Source organism: Siniperca chuatsi, linkage group LG7 (assembly GCF_020085105.1).
Source record: "Siniperca chuatsi isolate FFG_IHB_CAS linkage group LG7, ASM2008510v1, whole genome shotgun sequence".
NCBI classification, from domain to species: domain Eukaryota; kingdom Metazoa; phylum Chordata; class Actinopteri; order Centrarchiformes; family Sinipercidae; genus Siniperca; species Siniperca chuatsi.
In genome coordinates, this window is record NC_058048.1 from 20,709,849 (window position 1) to 20,732,842 (window position 22,994).

At 42.1% G+C, this 22,994-nt stretch overlaps 1 protein-coding gene across 2 annotated transcripts; it reads left to right on the forward strand.

Annotated features, from left to right (window-relative positions):
• The first annotated feature begins 443 nt into the window (after positions 1 to 443).
• LOC122879518 (mediator of RNA polymerase II transcription subunit 13-like) lies at positions 444 to 21,105 on the forward strand. Of its 2 annotated transcripts, none has more exons than XM_044203694.1 (30): positions 444 to 1,342; positions 2,120 to 2,354; positions 3,429 to 3,597; positions 5,961 to 6,106; positions 6,229 to 6,426; positions 7,176 to 7,367; positions 7,513 to 7,669; positions 7,769 to 7,876; positions 7,983 to 8,696; positions 8,810 to 9,026; positions 9,952 to 9,982; positions 10,102 to 10,223; positions 10,389 to 10,479; positions 10,575 to 10,771; positions 10,860 to 11,059; positions 11,694 to 12,583; positions 12,713 to 12,880; positions 13,022 to 13,245; positions 13,371 to 13,566; positions 13,656 to 14,031; positions 15,630 to 15,846; positions 17,128 to 17,319; positions 17,458 to 17,681; positions 17,796 to 17,938; positions 18,039 to 18,197; positions 18,315 to 18,497; positions 18,628 to 18,773; positions 19,427 to 19,591; positions 19,974 to 20,074; positions 20,170 to 21,105. In XM_044203694.1, the coding sequence occupies exons 1-30, from the start codon at positions 1,277 to 1,279 to the stop codon at positions 20,300 to 20,302; spliced, it is 6,360 nt and encodes a 2,119-aa protein (XP_044059629.1). In that variant the 5' UTR covers positions 444 to 1,276; the 3' UTR covers positions 20,303 to 21,105. The 2 variants fall into 2 exon arrangements, with proteins under 2 accessions (XP_044059629.1, XP_044059628.1); XM_044203693.1 differs by having other exon boundaries at positions 445 to 1,342; positions 7,173 to 7,367.
• The last annotated feature ends 1,889 nt before the right edge of the window (positions 21,106 to 22,994 follow it).

A 22,994-nucleotide genomic window follows, 5' to 3' on the forward strand; every position in this document is an offset into this window, starting at 1 on the left:
CTTTTAGTACAGTAATATATTGGAGGACAAAATTTGTTCATGCACTTTGCAGCTGAGATTCATAGGATCAACCTATTAGCCTAAGAAATGCCGCTGGGATCATCTTTGTCTGCACAACTTGACCTAGATAACTTCATATCTGCAGTGTAAGTCAATGCACAAAGCAAAGGGCTCAGTCAGACAATAGAATTACCCTCTTATATATATTCATATTTATGATAATTCATATTCTGTGCAAAAAGATATATTTCCCCCAATACATCCACATTTTTTCTCAGTTTCCTGGAACAGTCACATGCAGCAGATGCTGCACAGTGAAACATGTTTAGTAACAGACATCATTGAGGAGTGACCACCCGACTGTATGACAGATGCACCGGAGCTCTCATCTTGTAAACTGTGAAGTCATGGAGCTACTTGAAGACGGATGACGCCCCCATTACCACAAATTGGCCAATAGGAGTTGAGAGGCAGAGTTGTCCTCCTGGCCGCCATTAAAGAATTCAATCCATGAACTGAAATAATGGAAATCTGCAGGACCCATGGAATCAAGCAGAGAAAAGTAGCCGATGAGTAGTTTCGCTAATTTGGCATTTCATCCGTTTTAAGAGTAGTTTTACTATGACGGAGCACTGTGATGGTTTTAGTGAAAAGGAAGGCGGTGTAGCTAATTGTTTTATTTAGCTAGCAAGCTAGCGGTGGAGCTCTGGTATGTTAGCTTTTGTGCTAGCAGGCTAGGAGAGATCAGGGGGAGGGGAGAGTTCCTTTGCTTTGAAATTGTTTCAGATAAGCTAGCTGGCATTAGCATTAGCACACCAGGGACTAAGCTTTTGAGGTGAAGTTTTTTTTAGTTTTCGAGCTCGTATTTTTTATTGCGCATGTAACTTTTCTGGTGTTTGATTTAACGTTAGTCTGTCCAGGTCATGTTAACGTAGACGATTTGGTGTTGAGGTAATGTAGCCGCAAGCTTGCGGCTAACCAGATCAGACAATACATTTCAAATTGGATTGATGAATCGAATAGCTAGAAGCGTACAGTTGACGCTATCTGGCTGCCTGTCTAACGTTAGCTTAGCTACCAGGCTAGTGGTGGCTAGCGCCGGTTAGAAGTTGTCTGTTTGACTAGCGGTAGCTAGCTGTAGCTAGCAAGTTGTTCAGCGCTTCAACGGGATAATTACAACTGAACATCGCTTCGCCAGCGAGTTAAGAAGATCAGCTATTGCCCCCGATGGTGATTGAAACAATGGACTTTAACGTTACAATCACGCAGTGAAAGGATGAGTTCGTGCTTTGTACCAAACGGGGCCAGTTTGGAGGATTGCCACTCCAACCTCTTCTGCCTGGTAAGAGTCTCTGCTCTCTACGCTAGCTAGCGTTAGCTATGATACTGAGGCCAGAAAGCCATTTTGGCTAATCAGGCAACAAGCTTTGTAACGTCAGTTGCAGACTGGCGTGAAGGCATCGGGCCTGCAACTTGCAAATCGTGATTTAGCTAACTTTCATAACAGAGACAGCACATACCGCAGAATAACTATATGGAAGAGTTGTTCATGAATATGGCTTAATTGCGTGTTTACACTGCGTTTGTTACATAAATATCCAACTAGCATTAACGTTAGTTACATGATGGTAACAGGTCAAGCCAATAGGCGAATTATTGAAACCCTGTCAGAAATATCTAATTTTTCTTAGAATTAAAGTGACACTGCAATATTAAATGATATACATATTGGAAGATAATTCACATAGTTGGTGTTATAAATTAAACCAACTACTCTGATTTTTGACTGACTCGCAGCTGTGCGTCACTAGTTGTTAATAACTGCTGAGTAAATAACTGCATGACAGTTACGTTTTCAGGCATGATTGTGGTGTCACATGTACAAAGTATTGCAAAACTTTCCAAGATGTCAGCAAGTCTCAGTTTGCAACTTTTTTCATTGAGTGTTTTTCTGTATGACAGGACAAGCAGTCTTCAGCTTCTCATTACTGTGTGTGTGTTTGTGTAGAGGAAGAAACGCACACATTCACTGAGTTATGCAGTCAACAACAGATGAATGGCTTAATGCTGTGCAGCTATGCCGTGTGTTAATTCTCATTGTTTTTCTCCTTCTCTTTAGGCTGATTTGACTGGAATAAAATGGCGGCGTTTTGTGTGTCAAGGACCCACCTCTTCACCCATCCTTTTCCCTGTGACTGAGGAGGACCCTATCTTGTGTAGTTTCAGCCGATGCTTAGCGGCAGATGTGCTAAGTGTGTGGAGAAGGCACCACACCCCGGGTCGCAGAGAGCTCTGGCTTTTCTGGTGGGGGGATGACCCCAGTTTTGCCGAGCTTATCCATAATGAGCTCTCAAGTAAGTTCATGCAACATCTCCATGTCTTCTGCAGGCTCAAAATGAGGATTTCTGAGTCTCACAATATCAGAATTGGTTACACTACAAATCTATTTAATTCCCCAGGGTAAATGGAAACAATATCTACTCTAAATTATATGTGTATTCTCATACAATTCAAGGAGTTAGTTTAGTGCTTTGGAATTGGCACAACTTTTCTAGATATTACAAAACAAAAGTTGGTGGTTGGTTGGTATTATTAACAGATACTTTCTATAGCTGCTGTGCTGACAGAGAATTGCAGGCAAAATCAGTCCATTTGTGGAAACTCTGCTCATGTTTGAACATGTTATGTGTGTAATGACGATGCCAACCATGATAAACTGCGGCAAAGAGTCTGATTCAGTTTTAATGATACAAAGTCAGATGATAATAACTTATGATAGCCTAACTGATTTGTGGCTAACAGGTCTTTCAAAGTGTAAAGCCTTGTGGAATCCATTGGCTTGCAACCGCGGAGGTACAGGCTTGTATAGTAGCACAAGAGCAAGCTGTTGTGCATCACAGTCATCTGACACAGTCTTGATTTTTGGCCGAAGGGTTCATTCCAGCTTCGTTAGTGTTCATATCTGTGAAAACAATTCTCCTTAGGGGCTGCCACACTGACCAGGTAATCTGTCTCCTGGCTCAAGGAGGGTCAAGTGTTACTTGAAGGCAACACAGATTGGTCATTAAAGAAACAGAGAGCGCAACATTTTCACAAATCTCAGCTAAACTGCGAAAACAGTTGGAAGGTTTAGCTTGGAGTTGGAAACTTTCATTTAATCATTATGAAGTTTGTCTCTTGAAAAACATTATTGACCAGGGCAGCATTTGAAAAAGTTCCACAAGTAGGCTTCACCTGCAGAACAAATGTAGAACTTTTCTTTTTGTATAAACTAAATGATTAATTGCATAATAACCTAAGTCTCCCTATATGTGTCAAACCCATCTGGCACATCAGTTTAAAATTAACACAAGGCTGTTGTCTTTATCAGGAAGAAGAGAGGTTTGTTTGTTAAAAGTATCTGGTTTAATATATCTGCCTTGTTTCAGGTGAGGAGGATGGTGAGTGGGAGAGTGGCCTGTCCTACGAGTGTCGAACGCTCCTGTTCAAGGCCATCCACAACTTGCTGGAGCGCTGTCTCATGAACCGTGGCTTTGTTCGCATTGGCAAGTGGTTTGTTAAGCCATACCAGAAGGAGGAGAAGACGATTAATAAAAGGTATGTCTTGCTTCCTAATAGCAAACAACAAAGTTATATCACGCCATAAATGCTCAAATTAGAGCTGACACTATAGCTGGGGTGCGTTCTGTTTTAATCAGCAGGAATTACCTGTAACTACCTGTTGTATCGGTACAACAACATAGTCATGCAGCTATTTTCTTTTTATAGTAATACTCTTCTCACTCACTCCTGACTGGTTCCACTGATGCCAGTGTTAAGCTGCTGTTAATGAATCTCAGCTATTCCTGCAGATGTTTCCCAAAAAAATCCTTCGATTAAAAAGGAAGATGCAGCCTAGATAGCCTGAAAGGTTTTAATATGAACATGCTGAGATTATCAAAAAAGGTCCCGCTTACACGTACCTCAACGCAATTTCTTTCAAAACACAAAAGAGGCAGCACAATTTCTGAATATAAATATGGCAGCAGAACAAGATGTTGTGAATTGTACTTGTGGGCTGAAAGGCTGAACATTAGTCAGTATTTGGTATTGGTCAAGATTTGCAGCATGTACGGGGTTACAGTTGACTTTATAAAGAGATGGATTCACTATGAAATGTGACATTTGTGTTTGAAGCACGCATGCAACATTTTATGCTTGTTCAAGGCATGTTAAGGACGGATGACTGAGTGTTATGCATATGTGTACCGCAGTGGGGAAAGCCTCATTGGGCAGATATCCTTGTTGTTATGAAAGTTGTGCTTTAAACTTCCTATAACAATTCCTGGCCTCTAACAGCCTTTAATTGTTAAAATTCCCATTTGGGATTCAACTGGAGAAATGTTGCTTGCAGCTGTATTGTTTCAACTAGGCCTATTTTACAAGCTGATAGCTGTTTCTGGGAATGAAACCTCTTCTTTATAAGAAAAATAGCTTGAACAAATACACACAAGGCTTTCCTTCAGCAGTGTAACCATGACAGTAGACTTTTGACTGCGTACCTGCTGCTCTGATTTAACTCTTATAAGGTTTTATAAGTGGTGAGTTCTCCTGAAGTCAGTTTTAACTCATTAATAGAACATTTACAACTAGATCCACTTTGCGTCACCAAGATCCTGCCATTTTGATTCCTGGAATTATCAGTTGTAACAGTGTGATGAAGTATGACCGGATTATCACAATTTTCTAATTACATCATCAGCATGGAACATTTTCCACCTGGTTTCACTTGTGAAAAGCATGAAGTAATAGTCATTAGTTTTCTATGGTAATAGAGCAACACTTCAATGGTAATGTGTAATGTCCACACCTCCACATTTCCCAACTGCAAGGTAAAACTGGTTGGTGTTGTTGTTGTTGTAGAAATGCATGCTTGAGGTGAACCAGCAGCAGCACATAAATAACTGGTTCAGAGTGGGGTTTTGCACAGCTACATTTCCTTACTCCTTCTACATAAAGGTGGTGACATAGATTTAGCGTCCCCCTTGCTGGTGTATCCTGGAGTTCCCTAACAAGCTAATTTGAGCCTCGTCTTTTTGGCTGTGTTGATCCAAGCTGACTTGTGTTTGATGCACAGCCCTTTGGCTCAGTGCCTTCTGGCAGCTTTGCCAATGGTTTCAGAGAGTTTTAGCAGCTATATAAAAGAGTTGTTGCATAGAACAGGGGGGTGCTCACTGGTGCTTAGCTTCTGTTTTTTACATAAAGATGTCTGCAAGTGTGTGTTGAGGCAGCAGCGCAGCACCTCTAACATAAGAGTCTGGCAGTCTTGCTGTCGCCTGCCCTCTCTGGCTGGTAAACAGGGCAGTCTTTGGAAAATGCTGAGTGTGCACTGTGGTTTTACAGCAACCATGTCAACAAGTACTATTTTAGTGAATTTAGCCCCCTGGCCTTCCAGAAGTAGTTAGAAAATAAATATGAATATTGTTTTAACATTTCAGGACTATAATAATCTCCCATGTGTATTTTTGACTCATATTTTTGCCTATGCGTTGCAAGAAGGTTTGATAAAGGTTGAAACTGTGTTGAAGCAGATTGTGTTATGTGCACTATCTGGTTGGAGGTATTAGCAGGCTCTCATGTCAATGACCAATATCCGTGGAAGCAACAATTGTCACCTGAAAGCATGATATGGATCAAAGCGCCTAGCCAAATATGCAATGAATTGTACTTCTTGCCCTTTTCAGTCCTCTCTTCCCTTCTTTACTCATTCCTTAACAATGAGTGACAGAGAGTACACTGATAACCTCAATAGCATGCAGTGGTTTACATTAGTTTTTGGGTGCTGACTGAAGTGAAGCTTTAGTCAAGTGTTTTTTTTTTTTTGTTGTTTTTTGTTTTTTAACTTAATGATGTGGTTATGCTTTGGGGAAAATCTCTCTAAACATTACACTGCCTCTTTTCATCTTTTATTCACCATGCAGCGAACACCTATCTTGCGCATTCACCTTCTTCGTACACGGTGACAGCAACGTGTGCACGAGTGTGGAGATCGCTCAACATCAGCCTCTTCAGCGACTGGGCGAGGAGCATCTCAGCCTCGCCCAGCAGAGCTCCAGCCCCTTGCAAGGTAGTAAAACACCTGCTGTGCACGATGTAAAAACAATTTACATGTCTTTTTATATGTTTATGGGTATATTAATGGAGTTATCCTGTATAATATAAGTGTTGTGACTCCTCTCTGCCCTCCAGTCATCCTGAGCCCGTACGGCTTGAATGGGACCCTTACCGGTCAGGCTTTTAAGATGTCAGACCACCCTACTCAGAAGCTTATAGAAGAGTGGAGGCAGTTTTATCCCATCAGCCCCAATCCCAAGGAGGTCCAGGAAGACAAGATGGAGGATACGGACTGGGAGGACGACTCCCTGGCAGCTGTGGAGGTCCTTGTCGGTAAGACAGCATAATGTTTAAATAAGGTGTTGATGGTTGCTAAACTTTGAATGGCTGATGGCAAGATACTGAACCCCAAATTGCTCCCAAAGGCTGTGCCTTTGGTGTGTGAATGATAAGTTTCTTTGTTCTGATGAGAAGTTGGCACCTGCCATCAGTGTGTGAATGGGATAAATGGCATGTAGTGTAAAGCGGAAGACTAGAAAGGCGCTATATAAGTACAGTCCATTTACCACGATGAATGTTAAAGGATAAGTTTGTGAGTTGTAGAGACAGGGTGGGAATGTCTGAAAAGTTTGAGAAACTGACCTTTTTTGTGGGTAATTTTATGGGACTTGTTGAAGTAATATCTAAGGTAAGTAGTACCTTATCCTTTAATAAAAGGATGGTCTGGAGGTCCACACATAGCTGAAACAGAGCCCATAAGGGTTTAAAAAATGTAGCAAAGGGTCAATGTTGCCTCCTCCAGCCATCCATGCCTGATGATTAAGTAATTCTGTGTTTTGTAAATTAGTTGTACATATTGTAAAGTGAAAATGCATGTTTGAAGCATTTATTTGGCCCATGAAAATCTTCCAGAGAACCTTGATTGAAATGAACATGAACTATCAATCCATGAAATTAACTGGCACTAGAAATTAAGTGCAACGTTGCAAAAAATGTTATTATTATTATTATTATTTCTCTGCACTTAGTGTGCATTTAGAAGTGTTTTGAAATAAATAATTGCATTCATTTGGTTGCAGCAGGAGTAAGGATGGTTTACCCTTCCTGCCTGGTGCTTCTCCCCCTGTCGGACCTCCCTGCTGTGGTCCCTCAGGGCTCAGCCAACACCTCAGGAAGCCTGTGTGGTGCTCAGCAGGGCCAGGCTGCTCACAGAGATCCTGCCATGTCCTCTGTCACTCTGACTCCTCCAACGTCACCAGAGGAGGCTCAAACTGGTAAAACTTGGAGCTGCACATTGACCAGAATTAAAACACATTTATCAGCCTTTATTTCTGTGAGATTCTGCATATTAACAGTATTGCACTTGTGTGTTGTTGTTGTTGTTGTTTTGTTTGTTTTTTGTCTTACCTTCCCTCATAGATTATCAGCCTGCCCAGAGGTGGCTCAAGTTGTCGTCAGCGTCCGATGGCTACAGCTCTAACAACACTCTTCATGGGGGTAAAATCCCCCGCAGGCTGGCCAGCCAGATGGTGGAGTCTGTGTGGCAGGAGTATAACATAAACCGTACAGGACACAAGTATGTTTAGTGTCATCTCTTCCTCAAAGTTAGCATTGCCAGTCAAAGAAGTGCCTCCATGTTGACTGATAAAATGTCAATTTGCCCCTTTTTTAATAGGAGGAAGTTTACAACCTTGACCAATGGGACCTGTGAGGAGGAGTCAGACAAAACTGGACTCTGGGATTTTGTGGAGCCCACTCACAGGCCACATTGCAACTGCTCAAGGTAAAGTGAATGGAATGCATTCACAAGTGACTCTCTAGATTTTTGTTTATAATTAAAAAAAAAAAAAAACAGTATCTTGTAAGCATTATTTGTTTTTTTCACATAGACATAAGAATCAAAAACAGCGATCCAGCAGCACCTCAGGACACCCGCCTTCATCAGGCCAGCCTGCCCAGCCGGCCCCCAAGCACAAGCTGGGCGAGAAGCTGGAGAAGGGGGAGAAGCAGCAGAAGAGGCCGCAAACACCTTTTCATCACCGTAACTCTGTGAGCGAGGAGCAGTCCCTGGAGCCACAGACCCAGAGGCTTTGTTTAAGATCACAGGAGGAGGGCTCGTATCCCAGCCTGCACCACGTTGACACAGTGCCCTCCAAAGCCCCTACGCTGCACACGCACGGCCCCCCTGCAGACCTTGTCGGATCCCCGCCTCCCCCTCCTCTCAGCCCACATCCCTGCGATCACGGAGAAGGTGACATGACTCCAGGTGGCATGAAGAACTCGTCCACGCCCATTCACCAACCGTTCTACCCGCCGTCAGTGGAGCCCTGTTTGCTGCCACAGAAGGGCTCATCTGAGGAGCCTCAGCTGGAGAACATGCCTATGCCTCTGCCCTTCCCCCCAGCCTACAGCGAAACCTTAGAACCCACCGTCTTTGTGGGTTCAGCCATCAACCCCAACGAAGACTCCAGCCACAACCCCTGGAAGTATTTCAACCTGCCCAGGAAGAAGGCTTCTAATTTCCTGACACCTCAGCTACCAGTGGATAAAATACGAGATGATTCTGGAGGAGGTGGAACAGAAAGTGTTGTATCTGTCACTGAGTAAGTATTTAATTACTCAACCTCACTGCTGCATTACAACACTTGCAGCTGTCTATTTTAAAAAGCATGCCTGCATCTGTCTGAGCATCTCGGCACATTTTCTTTCCTCTCAGGTTGATGTCAGGCTCTACACAGCCCCTGAAGGTGTCCCAGGAGCTGGTCAAGACTTACGCCCAGCGGAGAAACAGCCATTTTGCCTCTGCCACAGGAGACGAAGAACACAGTGAGGAGCCAGACCCTTACGCCTTCGTAGAGGGAGATGAGGAGTTCAGCTTCACCGAGAAGAAGGACAAGCCTGGAGCTGAGAGAGAGGGCAACAAGAAACACAAGGTGGGTTCCTGACTAAGGTTGATATACGGGGTTGTGATCCCGGTATATCACAGGAATTCTCGCAACAATACCGTCTGGAACCTGGGCATTTCAGCGTGCGTGTGTGCTTGTATGTAGTTATATTCCCGAGAAGTAATAATTTTCAAATCACAGAACAACCTTCAACCCTATTCCTGACAGGCTGTGGGGCTTTTAACACCAGAGCACAGTCAGGTTTTGGTTTTAAAGTTTATTTCCTATCAGGATCTTTTTCTATATAGTAGTAACTGAGTGTCAAAGTGTACACGCGTACTGATATTATAATTTTGTAAATTTCAGACTATATTTTTCTTCAGCTACAGCTCTTGAAAGGCTGTTTATTTTAGACAGCATTTGAGAAAAACATTTTGTAGAAAAATGTGTTAATATTCCTCAAATTACTGAGGTATTGAATATTGAAAAGGGTCCAACATTTTGGTATCAGTACTGAAACTTGGGCATCTGTCATATCTCCCCAGCTGTGCCAGTATTCCAGTACACCCACTTCCTGGTTTGGATGTAGTGTTACACAGGCAGACAACAGTTCATCTCATTGGATACCGTGATATAGCAACAAATAAACTTTTGTCTGTTTTGGCAAATCATGGTAATCACTTAAAGGTGTCCTGTGGAGTTTTCTTGCAAAAAACCAAACATGTTTTCATTCAGTGCACTCATAAAAAACAGTGCTCCACAGCGCTACCAGTGGTTTAAAAAAAAAAAAACACTCCACAGGTTACCTTTTTAAAATATTATTGATTTCTGAATGTGCTCTATAACCAGAACCTAGTATGCAAGTAAAAATAGGGGCAGTTTCCCTCATTTCTCTATTTTGTGTAAAATGATGTAATAGTCTTCCTACAACATTACAGTAACTCATGTGATCGTTCTCTTCTTTTTGACCCAGGCGGACGAAGGAAATGTAACTTCAGGTGACGGTGAGAATGCCTTCCCTTTGTCCATTTGGCCCTTAGGTTTGACATTTTAATAAAAAAAAAAATGTTTGGAGTTTGGTGTCTTATTCCAAGTGTCCTCTCCTATCTGTTCTGCGGTGCAGATGGTCAGGGTCCATCAGGTAATAAACCTCCAGCCTCGACAAGCCTCATCCATGAGAACGACTTGGCTGTGTCCTACAGTGACCTGGATAAAATCTTCAATTCAGATGAAGATGAGCTAGCGGTAAGTGCATGAGTATATTGAATGAAATTGTTAGCCCAAAAGTAGTACTTGTTACACTTCAGTGTTCTGATATCCTCGAGAACTGCTGCTGATGTGGACCTGTAAAGCCTGTTGAAACATTGAAAAGGAAGATGTATTGAGTTTTTTTCTTTCCTGTCTGCACAGCCTGGATCCAGAAGAGCTGGAGTTGGTACAGAGGACAAGTTTGGCTGTAAAGACAATAAAGCAGCCACAATGGACCCACTGTCTTGCATAAGTAAGGAGACTAAACATCGGTTAATCATCATACATTGTAACTTTTATACACAAGTTGTTTCAAGAGAAGTAATAATGTCTCTTTTTTTTCTGCAGGCTCAGCAGACCTGCACCAGATGTTCCCCACCCCGCCCTCCTTGGAGCAGCAGGGTTACTCTCCCATGAACTCCGGCAGCAAGGATAGCCTGGAAGCAGGGACAGGCCTTACCCTGTTGGACGGCAGCCAGCTCAACAACCACTTCAAGATGGAGGTAGAGGAGGGATTCTGCAGCCCGAAACCATCCGAAATAAAGGTATGACATGTCACACACCTGCCAAGTATGGAGCAAGTGGAAAATGTAGCTGCATCAGTGTTCTTCACCATTTCTACTTTGCTTTTAGGACTTCTCCTTTGTGTACAAGCCAGAGACGTGTCAGCTGTTAATTGGCTGTTCCATGTACGCCCCCCTGAAGACGCTACCCAGCCAGTGTCTGTTGCCTATCAAACTGCCAGAAGACACTGTGTACACGCCTAGCTGGACCCTGGGCAAAATGGAATTGATACCCTCAGTGACGAATGTCAATCTCCTCACTAAAGACAGGTTGGTGCATTTAGCATTAACAGTGGGTTAGTGCTGTCCTTTACATCATTTATGGAGTAGACAGTGTTCCTCACAGATGTCAGTTTATTTCAGAACAGTGGGGGAAGGGAACCATTTGGGGATGAGCCCACTAACTAAATTTGTGTCAGGCACCACTTTATAGACGCAGTCTATTACAGTAGATTTTCATTATGTTCATTAACATGTTTATTGTTTGAAAGCAAAATATTACTTACTGTATACATTCCCAACGGTTAGGTTAGGTTTTTTTGTCAAAGTAAATAATCTGTTGGTACCGGAGGTTGGTTAAGAAGTTTGATATAAATGCAGTGAATTTTAATAAAGTAATTTTGTTTGTGGAAATTTTGAAATTGTTACATCATTTTGAATACTGTCTCTAGAATTAAAAAATAAATTGTCATTTGATGTATTGTTATAGTTGAATACTCTCCAGCGATACCATTATATGGCCTAACTGATAGTAATGTTAACAATACACATAATACTCAATGCTGATGAAATCTAATCCAATTAAGAAAATATAGTCTGGTAATAGCATTTATGAATTTTTTAAAAATCTGTTGGAACCACGATATGAAATAATTTTGAATCACTGTTTATCTCTCTGTAACAGTAACGTCCCCAGTGTGGAGCCAGACTACAGCCAGACCTACACCCCTCAGACCCACACACCCTTCATGAACAGCAGTGCCCCTCCCAGCAACAGCGGCACAGGCATCCTGCCCTCCCCAGCCACGCCACGGTTCTCCGTGCCCACACCTCGCACACCACGCACTCCACGGACTCCCCGCGGCCCATCGAGCGTCCAGGGCTCGCTCAAGTATGACAACGCTGACCTTTACTCCCCCGCCTCCACTACGTCCACCTGCCGACCACTCAGCTCCGTTGAGCCGGCCACCGTACCCTCCATCCCCGAGGCTCACAGTCTCTACGTCACCCTCATTCTCTCTGAGTCAGTCATGAACCTCTTCAAGGACTGCAACTTTGACAGCTGCTGCGTGTGCGTCTGCAACATGAACATCAGAGGAGCAGATGTGGGCGTGTACCTCAAGGACAATGGCGAGGCCCAGTACCCCTGCACTTGTGGCTTCAGCGCCGTCACCAATCGGCGCTTTGGCCAATTAGCCGGGCTGTTTCTGGAGGACGAACTAGATGTGGTGGGACGAGGCTCAGACTCTAGTCGGGACACAGAGCGGTGTTTTGAAGAGCTGCGCACTTCCACAACGCACAAAGCTGGCAGCCTAACGGAGAAACCTCCAGATGAGCTAATCCTTCTGCTGCAGGACCAGTGCACCAACCCTTTTGCCCCGATGGCAGGTGTGGAGTACCCGAAGTCGAGCTCAGCCCCCAGTTCATTTCTGAGGGTGGAAGAGAGAGACTGTTATAATGACTGCTACATGGCACTGGAGCATGGCAGGCAGTTCATGGACAATATGTCAGGAGGCAAAGTAGATGAAACACTAGTAAAAAGCACCTGTCTTCATCAGTGGCCAAAATGCAAATGTATGTATTTTTGAGTCACTATTTCTTCTCACTACAGTTAGCTTATTTCTCCCCTTTTTTTTTTTTTCATTTCCCCAACTCAAATGTGGTAAAGTTAAGACTTCTTTCTCTTTGTTTTTCCTCTTGCAGCAGCAGACATGAGCAAGCTATTCTCTCAGGATGTCCTGCGGGTGTTGTTGTCCCTCCAGCCTGTGCTGCAGGACACTATTCAGAAGAAGAGGAGTGTGCGCTCCTGGGGCGTTCAGGGACCGCTGACCTGGCAACAGTTCCATAAGATGGCTGGGAGAGGATCATATGGTACGTGGATAGTGTTTGTACCTAATCCGTCTTATCTCTTAAAAAAAAATAAAATTGAGATCAGTTTTGAAATATTGTGGTGTTTGATCACTTTGTTGTTGTTAAAGACAGAGATGAACATTGGTCCTCTTTTCACTACAGGTACAGATGAGTCTCCTGAGCCTCTGCCCATCCCCACCTTTTTGGTCGGTTATGAGTATGATTTTGTGGTGCTGTCTCCTTTTGGGTTGCCCTACTGGGAGAAGCTTCTTCTGGATCCTTTTGGTTCCCAGAGAGATGTGGGATATGTTGTCATCTGCCCAGAAAATGAAGCTCTGCTCAGCAGAGCAAAGACCTTCTTCAAAGATCTAAGTGCTATGTATGAGGTATGCAGCTCGTGGGATCAAAGTCGTCCTTCTTGTACTGACATGCCCACAAAAACAGTTTTATACTCATGAAATGATTTACACTGTTTCATTTTTGCATTCACTCACTCCCTTTTTCTTGACAGGCATGCCAGCTTGGGCAACACAGGCCCATCTGTAAGAGTCACCCAGAGGGCGTATTGAAAGTTGGCACCACAGAAGGCAGGAGCATGACAGAGCACCCCCTTAGTGACTGGTTCCTTAAGATGGCTGCCAGAGACGGAAACAATGAAGCCTTTAATAAGCTCAAACTGTTTGCTCAAGTGTGCCGCTATGATCTAGGTAACATCTTTACCCATTAATCATAAAATCCAAAATTGTAAGGTCACATGTTTTTTAAAATGCTAATTGATCATATTCTTTTCTTTCAGCTCCATACCTGTCAGAGCAGTCTTTGGATAGCTCTCTATTGTCCCAGCGCAGCCCCGTTGTGGCCTCCTCCTCCCAGACCTCCAGCTGTTCCAGCACCTCCTCAGGACCCCAGAGCACCAACACTACCAGCTCCAGCACCAGCTCTGCCCAGCCTGCCCAAGTCAACAGCACCCCTCCCTCTTCCTCCTCAGGCTCCCAGACTATTGGGGGAATGGCCTCAGCCAAGCCAAGCTCCTACTCGCCATTTGGGACAGCAGGCTTGCAGGGCAGCACGTCTCAGAATGGACCCCAGTCAAACCCGCAGGGTGCAGGGGGGCTGGCAGAAAACGGACCTTCTGCCAACCAGCCTCAAGGACCCACTGAACCGCCAGAGAGGTAGGTTACCAGTCAATTAATCATCCTGACGGAGCGATTTCATGCTTTGTTTTACCACTCCTGGCAAGCATGTTTAGTTGTTTTGTTTTAATAATTCTTACTGGCAACACCATCACACCCTGTGCCATGGGAGAAATGTAGTTTATGGATATGCTCTGATTTCCCTTACGAAACATTTAATATCTCAGTAAATTAACACTTAGTCCAACCATGCAAATCCAGAGCTGGCATGCATGTACTGATAACATTGAAAAAACACTGTCTCAGTTTCTGTTATTTTAAGCTGTGAGAGACACACTAGTTGCCAGCTGACAGAGTGAGCTGTTTTGCTCGCATGTCATCCGGTGGAGCATGTGTAAACACGGTACATGACGTAGCAGAGCACAGCCAATCATTGCGTGTTGCTGTCAGAGCGACACCTGAGTTGTGGCGGTGCTGTGAGATAGGCGAGCAGACAAATGGGATGCAAATGATGATGAAGTGCCTTTTTCAAAACTAAGAAAAGTTGATAGTATTCAAAAGTTAAAAAGTTTCTCTCACTGAATGTAGTTAAGTAGTAAAGAGAGAAGGGGGGGGGGGTTGAACATATGGATTTATGTAGAATTCAGGTTTTTCTGTGCACACTTATTTTTTTGTTCATTTGGCTTCACTTGATGTTTTGATAGTCGTTCACATACCAAATTGGCCTGTTAATAACAACCCTTTTTTTAATTAATTGAGATTGTTTATATGTTTCATAGATTATTCTAAACTTTCATGTTTTGGGGTGGGACTATCATCACATGTTTATCTATGTTGTTTCAATTGCCTTGCTTTTATTAACATTAAAACAGTGACGTTTGCCTGTGGAAAAGATAAAACAGGGTACATAGTCAGATTCGGTTTAGCCGCATACTTTAAAGAACAGCTTGTTGATACCCATCATGGCATCTGTTGATGCTATTTAAGAGGGAGCTCCTACATGACATCACCCCTGAAGCTCACCAAAGTTTCATATATTATATATATATATATATATATATATATATATATATATATATATATATATATATATATATATATATATATATATATATTTTATTTTATTAATGTTTATTGGTCAAATACTGGTTATACAAGTACATGTAGGGAAATTCTTGACCTCCAATTCCTTTAATTGTGCCATAACATACATATAAAAGACAATAACATAAAGAATAGATATATAGCCTAACAAAGAGTTAAAATGTGTGTGTGTGTGTTAGGGAACAAGAACTGTGTTTCTAGCTCTCGTGTATTACTGATATTACTCTTTCTAATAAACCTTGCATTGGGTTAGTCACTCAATTCATTCAACTCAAAGTGGTGATGAGGTCTTATGGAAAAGGTCTTAAAGGTCTCAAAAGGTATTAAATTTAACTTTAGGATTCCTGCATATACCCTGCAGCCACTTGTCATATTGTTTATAAAATGTCTCCTCTGTGGGTTTTTTTTTTTTTTTTTTTTTTGAGTGTTTCGGCGCAAAAATAATATGATTTTGATTGTGTAGTGACCTCTGGCTCATCTGTGTTGTATTCACTTACAAAATATCTAAATCATCATCTGCCTTTTATCAATAGCACAATGGAGAGAGACAAAGTGGGGAAGCCAACAGACGGAGAGTCCCACGCTGTGTCTTACCCGCCTGCCATCGTGGTGTACATCGTTGACCCCTTCAGCTACGAAGACACAGACAGAGAGGTCCACTCCAGTGCCTACACGCTGGGCCTACTGCGCTGCTACATGGAGATGCTCCAGTTCCTGCCTGCTCGCATCAGAAACGCTGTCTCAGTACAGGTACAGGCCAACAGTACAGTCTCAGTGTGTTGATGGTTTCTTTCTTTCATAATTGAGTGTTTAAGGTTAAGAAGACTATTACAGTATTACTAGAGGGATACGTTAAGTTCACACAGTTGAAAGACCACTAAAGAGGAATCTGCTGATGAGCTGTGATTGATGTCATCTTTGCCAGTTTAGTTACAACAGAGCAGGTTACCAGCAGGCACAAAGGGAGGCGGGAAGGAGCAGGGGACTCATTAGCAGACAGTAACAGAGGTGGTAACTTCCACACATGTGATATAGTGACACAAGATTGCGTCAACTTGCCAGAGGGAATTTTGAAACACTAGAGGTAATGTGCTAATGGTTTCAGTATTAGTCTTTAATGCAACAATGGCAGAATAGAGCAGGTTTAATATCCTTCTACTTATAGTTTGTTACTGTATATTGCCTTTTTCATATTAACTATTAGAATACGGCTTAAATATTTGATTTCACCAAAACTGGCAGATTAATACAATGCATATATTGATACCCATTTATCACAACATTCATACTTCTGTCTTTAAGTTGTCAATCATTTGAATCCCCTTGAATTCAGTTTATTTTACGCAATATTATATTACGCAATAGTTTGTCTACTCAGTAAAGCAATGCTCCAGTTAAAACAGTATTATCTGGAAGAGGTGGTAATTGTGTACCCCTGTGCTTTTCCACTAATTGTTAATAAGCAAATATACAGGTACACATTTTGAGATTTACAGTACTGTGGTACCTGTGCTGTGCTGTTGTGATGATATTTACGTCCCCTGTGTAAACGGCAATTTACTCACTAATGAAAAATGACACAAAAGTAACAGATTTAGAAACTTTGTCTACCAGATGAATCCAGACAGACAAATACAACACTGCTTCAACCTGAAATTATGTTTTCACAAACATCAAATTGCCATTTTAGTAAGTTATTCTGAGTTTAATAGAGAACCTTTTCCACTACTCTTAGCTATAAATGCTATCTAGTCACATTGCTTTGTACTTTACAAATATTTAAGGGATACCTCATTTGATGCCACACACAATTTTCCATCAACTTTTCAAAAGCAAACCAGCCACTATTACTAAAACTAAAAAGTTAGTCAAGAGCAACCAGTGATGTTTACATACAGAATGACATGCAAAGAACAGAAAATCCATGACTGAAAATAGTACATACTCAAAAGTTGGTTGTTTTAGAGCAGAAAAGCACAACAAATGCATTATCACAACCCTAAAGTACCACTGTTATTTGTTTCTTGTCAGATTGTTCCCTGCCAGTATCTGCTGCAGCCAGTGCACAGTGGGGAGCGTCACCTCTACGGCCAGCACCTCAAGTCGCTGGCCTTCTCTGTGTTCACTCAGTGTCGTCGGCCTCTGCCCAACTCCACGAACTTCAAGGCTCTGACGGGCTTCGGCCCTGGTCTTGCCATCGACATGGCACTCAAGAACCCAGAGGTAACTGCCATTCTGGTTGCATATCTGAAACTGGTGTGACTTCTGGTAAAGGAAGTCAGCCAACACAGAGTCTGACATTGTGTTGGTGTATTCTCTGTTGTTTCTTTTTTTAAACTAACAAGTTTTCCTTCTGTGCAGAGGCCCGAGTGTCTGCGTCTGTATACGCCACCCTTCATTTTGGCTCCAGTGAAAGACAAGCAGACTGAGCTCGGGGAGACATTTGGTGAGGCATCTCAGAAGTACAACGTCCTGTTTGTCGGCTACTGTCTATCCCATGACCAGCGCTGGCTGCTGGCCTCCTGCACCGACCAACACGGAGAACTGCTGGAGACCTGCATCATTAGTATTGATGTACCAAACAGGTACGTGCACTCATGTACAAAAGAAACCAAACATGCATCAGTCCCACAGGATCTGGTTGTGTTATTGCTAAAATTGTGTCTATATTTAAAGTACATGTGTTGTGTCCATCACAGGGCCCGCAGGAAAAAGGCCTCAGCCAGACGAGTGGGTTTGCAGAAGCTGTGGGAGTGGTGTCTCGGCCTGGTGCAGGTGACATCGCTGCCATGGAGGGTGGTCATTGGGCGGCTTGGTAGAATGGGCCACGGCGAGCTGAGAGGTACACACACACACACACCTGCAGTGTTCGTAGGACATGCACTTATGTAGCTCATATACATACATGAACACACACTAATGTGCTCTCATCCCTATTGCAGACTGGAGTATTCTGCTGAGCAGGAGGAACTTGCAGTCTCTCAGTAAACGTCTGAAGGAGACATGTAGGATGTGTGGCATCTCTGCTGCTGACACTCCCAGCATCCTTAGCGCCTGTCTGGTTGCCATGGAGCCCCAGGGTTCCTTTGTCATCATGCCAGGTAAAAGGAAAATAGTAATATGATTCTTTCGACTTTGTAACCGAGAACCCAGTTAGGTTTGTAAGTTCTCAAGCTGACTCCAAATCTGATGGTCTTTTCTCCATCTTGACTCTGCAGATTCTGTGTCAACGGGTTCAGTGTTTGGTCGCAGCACCACACTCAACATGCAAACATCGCAGCTGAGCACACCTCAGGACACATCCTGCACACACATCCTGGTGTTTCCCACCTCAGCCATGGTGCAGGTCAACACTAACACTTCAGAGCCCATTGACATCAACTTCAATCCCATAAATCCTGGTACGTTCTGTAGCTGATGAGGCCTCAAAAAAATGCATAACTTCAATATCTTGAGAGAGATGCTAAATCATGACTGTTACATCCTGCTAAAGTTGATCCACAGTCAAACCCTGCGTGTGTTTCTCTGCAGATGGATCTGATGGAATGGGCTTCTTTGAGCTGTTTGACAACGAAATGGTAGATCCAGACCTCATCAACATCCTGCCAAACTCCCCCACAACCTCCCCTGTTCACTCTCCTGGCTCCCACTACCACCAGGGGGGAGACGGAAGCAAGGTCTGTCACTTTTTTTTGTTTTTTTTAATAACTCTTCATTTTATCCTAAAAACATTTTCTCTGCTTATGTCTATCACAGACCATAAAGATAGTGTACTTTTATTCCTGGTAGGCTGAGGAAGTGAGTTACAATTCCAGTATTTCCACAATTCACTAGAGGAACAATTGTTGCATCAATTCTAACTAGATTTATTTGGTTGTTTTGGTTTTTTTACATCTTAAATTGGTAAAGGTATACAGTTTTCAGTTTAATGTCAAAATGAGTCGTCGTCTTTATTTCATCCACAACTGCAAAGTAATAAAACAGTGAAACATCTCTTTCAATCTTTTGTTTGAAACATTTGTCAATGACAAATCATTTAAGTGCTCCCAGGTAAAGGAATGAATGATTACTGTATTTGTCCTCAGCTCACTATATCACATCTTAAACTTAAAGTGACTCATACAGTTACATTGAGTAACGCTGTAGTTTTTGTTCTCAAAGTTACACTAACAAGCCGAATTCAAGTCAGTTCATTCATGCGTGGTGCCATAAACAGGATATAAATTACATAAAATAGACCTAGTGGCTGAAAAAAGACCATTTAAATCCAAAACTCATGTTGTAAAAAAACAAGGCTCTGTTTATGAATTTCATCGATGTTGTGTTGCAGGGCCAGAGTGCCGACCGAATGGAGTCCCATGAGGAGGCTTTGAACATCCTACAACAGCCGATGGCTCTGGGCTACTTTGTCTCTACAGCCAAGGCTGGACCACTGCCTGACTGGTTCTGGTCGGCCTGCCCTCAAGCCCAGAACCAGTGCCCACTCTTCCTCAAGGTACAAACTTCTTTCTTTATTTATTTTTTATCAGCTTGTTGGAGTCATTCACATTCAAGTAGGGCTACAACTAATGCTTATTTTCATCAAAGATTCATCTTAAAATGTACTGTTGGTCAGACAAGACCAACACAGATATTTTCACTTTACAAGCAGGAACCAGAGGATCTTTGGTATTTTTGCTTGGAAAATCAGATGTAGACTAAATACGTTTGCACTTTTCCTTTAGCACTAGTGATAAGACAAAGACTGAAAATTATTTAAATGATGTCTGCCTCAGGTCTGTATCTCTGAAAGGCACTTGGTACTCAGACAGGAGGCGATGTTACAAATTAATCTAAAGACTTAAATTTAATTTGTATCTCCATCTTTCTTTTCCCAGGCCTCTTTGCACCTGCATGTGTCTTCTGTCCAATCAGACGAGTTTCTGCACAGTAAGCACTCCCACCCCCTGGACTCTAACCACACCTCTGATGTGCTCAGGTAAGCTGCTCAGATCAGACGAGTTTGTACACTTGAAGAACTGTATGTTAAGATGAAGAGAATGACGTGTTAACATTGCTGTGTCTGCCTGATAGATTTGTTCTAGAGCAATACAACGCCCTCTCCTGGCTGACATGTGACCCTGCAACCCAGGACCGACGCTCCTGTCTGCCTGTTCACTTTGTGGTGCTCACCCAGATGTACAACTTTATCATGAACATGCTCTGAACTCTAACGGGATCAAACTGCTGAGATTTGATTGGATGGATCGCTCCGTCGAAGCGTGGATTTTCTGCTACGACACTCAAAGGACCTCACACTCCATCAGGGCAAACGTGGAGGAAGCATCCCTCCTCCTCCTCCTCCTCCCTGGTGTATCTCACACAACACTGACTGACTGACTGGAAGTTTCCCATCAATCAATCAGATGCCAAGAATTCATTTTAGGATTTTGGAAGATCAAAGGACGTTTCATAAAGGAGAATAAATTGTCTTTTTAATGACTGTAGATTGCAATCTATGAAATTTTATCTTAATGAAATGCCTGCATATATTATTTATTGTAAGTTTTTAAATGTGGAATTTTTAATGCTTAATATCTTTTATATATTACAAATCCTAGAGGGTGTGTACATCTCACTGTAAAGGAATTGGTTTAAAAAGTGTAATTTTCTCAATTACAACACGGAAAAACCTGTTCAAGTGAATTTGCTGTAGATTGCTTTTAGAATATTATTTTTTCAAGGGGGTACAGACCTTTTTATTGCCATGCTGTAAAAATGAAGTAAAAGCTGGCCTGGGCATTTGTGTCCCACCCAATGAGTGGATGAGACTTACCTCTCTGTCTGCTTTGGCTCCAGAGTCTCTCGCACAGTAACTCAATGAGCTCTGAAGAGGAATTAAAAGGTACATTGTCAGATTATATATTTTATATAACAGATTTAGGTAATTGTGTGTATATGTGTACATATAATTGTGTGCCGCTACTGATGGTGCAGCTTCTGTTTTAGGAATAAAGTGCGTCTACCTTATCCTCTTTGTTCTTGTTGACTTGTTTTTGGGTACTTTTTTAAGAGACGGATTAAAGAACTGATCCAATCAACACGGGCAAGGACGAGATATCCTGAGTTTTATGGCTCAAGCTCCAAGAATACTTCATCCTACACTTCCCATAATGCAACTTGGTAGCATCCTTCGTTAAACCGTCCTTACCTGGTTTCCCAATTCCATACTAATTGTACACAGTATGTATTATATGCTGATCTTAATCTCAGTTAAGAGCTTACTTGATCTTAGTATACAGGTAGTATAAAAGAACTCAACATACTTTAATACTAAAAAGACATGCAATACATGCACTGTACGATGTCAATCAAACTGCAACACTAGAAGGCCACTGCCAATCAAATCAAATAAAATGAAAAATGTCTATAAAGATGTAATACTTTTTATTTCCCCAAATATGTTTCTGGAGATGTATCACCACCAATCGCAATTTATTTTACTCTTTTACAGCTGTGAATAGATCCTCCATTTCCTTTTAGCATTGCATTGTGGCACAATATCGTACAACAGTATGTTTACTGACTTGTTTGAGTATATTTAATTTTAAACATACACTCAAACCTGCACAGAATTAGTGCGTAGTATAGAATTGAGACAGAGCTCATGTCTTTCAAATTTATTGACTATGCTTTGTAACACAGGCTTTCTGTTAAAACATTTTAGTCTCCAGGCCAAAATTACTTCAGTGATGTTCCCCTTTTGACATTACGGAACATGTTATAACCTGAATTATACAGAGGTATAAAAAAAGATAAAAGATGTAGAATTTTCCATTTGACATAATGATGAAGCCATAAAAATGGTGTCTTGGATAAGACAGACATCACCCAAGTAACAGCATGTAGGTGATTTTCAATGAGGGACAGCTAAAAGCAGATACAGATAACGTCATCAAAGTTTCATCAAAACTTACAGCGGATAACGGTAACAAAAGAGTTGAATTGTTGAACCACAACTTTTTGCATCCACTTCTGCAGAAAGAGAGCGACATTACTTTTCTCATTACTTCACATTTGCATGATCATACTACAGCTACAGGATTATCATGAGGGCACTATGACCTTTACTTATTCTACTTTTGTCACTTGTAGAGCCTGACCAATGCCCGATTTTTGAGGCTGATACCCAAACTGATATTTGGGAATTAAAAGATATGACGATACATCCCTTCAGTTTGGTTTTTAAAGAACTGTGACCAAGATATGTACTGCGCGGGACATCTTACGGGTGAAAAATAAAGTTGTCTGTGCTCTTGTGGATGAACTATGTAATGCGCCACTGTTTCTGAATGACCTCAAATATATCTTTGGCATTCCTGTACAGCATTTTCTTGTTACTTGTCAGCCAACATATACTGTACACTGACACTTATACAGTATATTTGCAATAAGCTAATATTGATGGATTTATTAGAGGGACTATAGTAAAAATGTATAATTTGATGAATTAGGAATTTCAGATACTAGAACAACATTTTAATAGCTGTGCATGGACAAAATGAGTCTACATTAACTTCCATTGTATCCTTATTGAAAAAGCTGCTTAAAGTTGTCTAATAAGTGTTGGCTCATGAGTGCATTGTTGGTTATAAAGGGTAATGGTTCCTGGCCAGGTGAACACTGTTTCTCGACGGAGCAGCAGCTTTAATCCTGCGCATACTAACAGGATTTGGATGGTTAGTGAGAATGGAATTAGCTAATCAAGGAGAACATGTCATCCCAAAGCCTCACCCAATCACTGTTATGTTTGTTTTGTGTTATGTTCTGCTTATTGGGATCCAATTGAAGGATAGCCCAATTTGTCTGGGGCCTCTCAGGACATCGAGCTGGAGCAGAATTCTATGAATCTGTTTCAG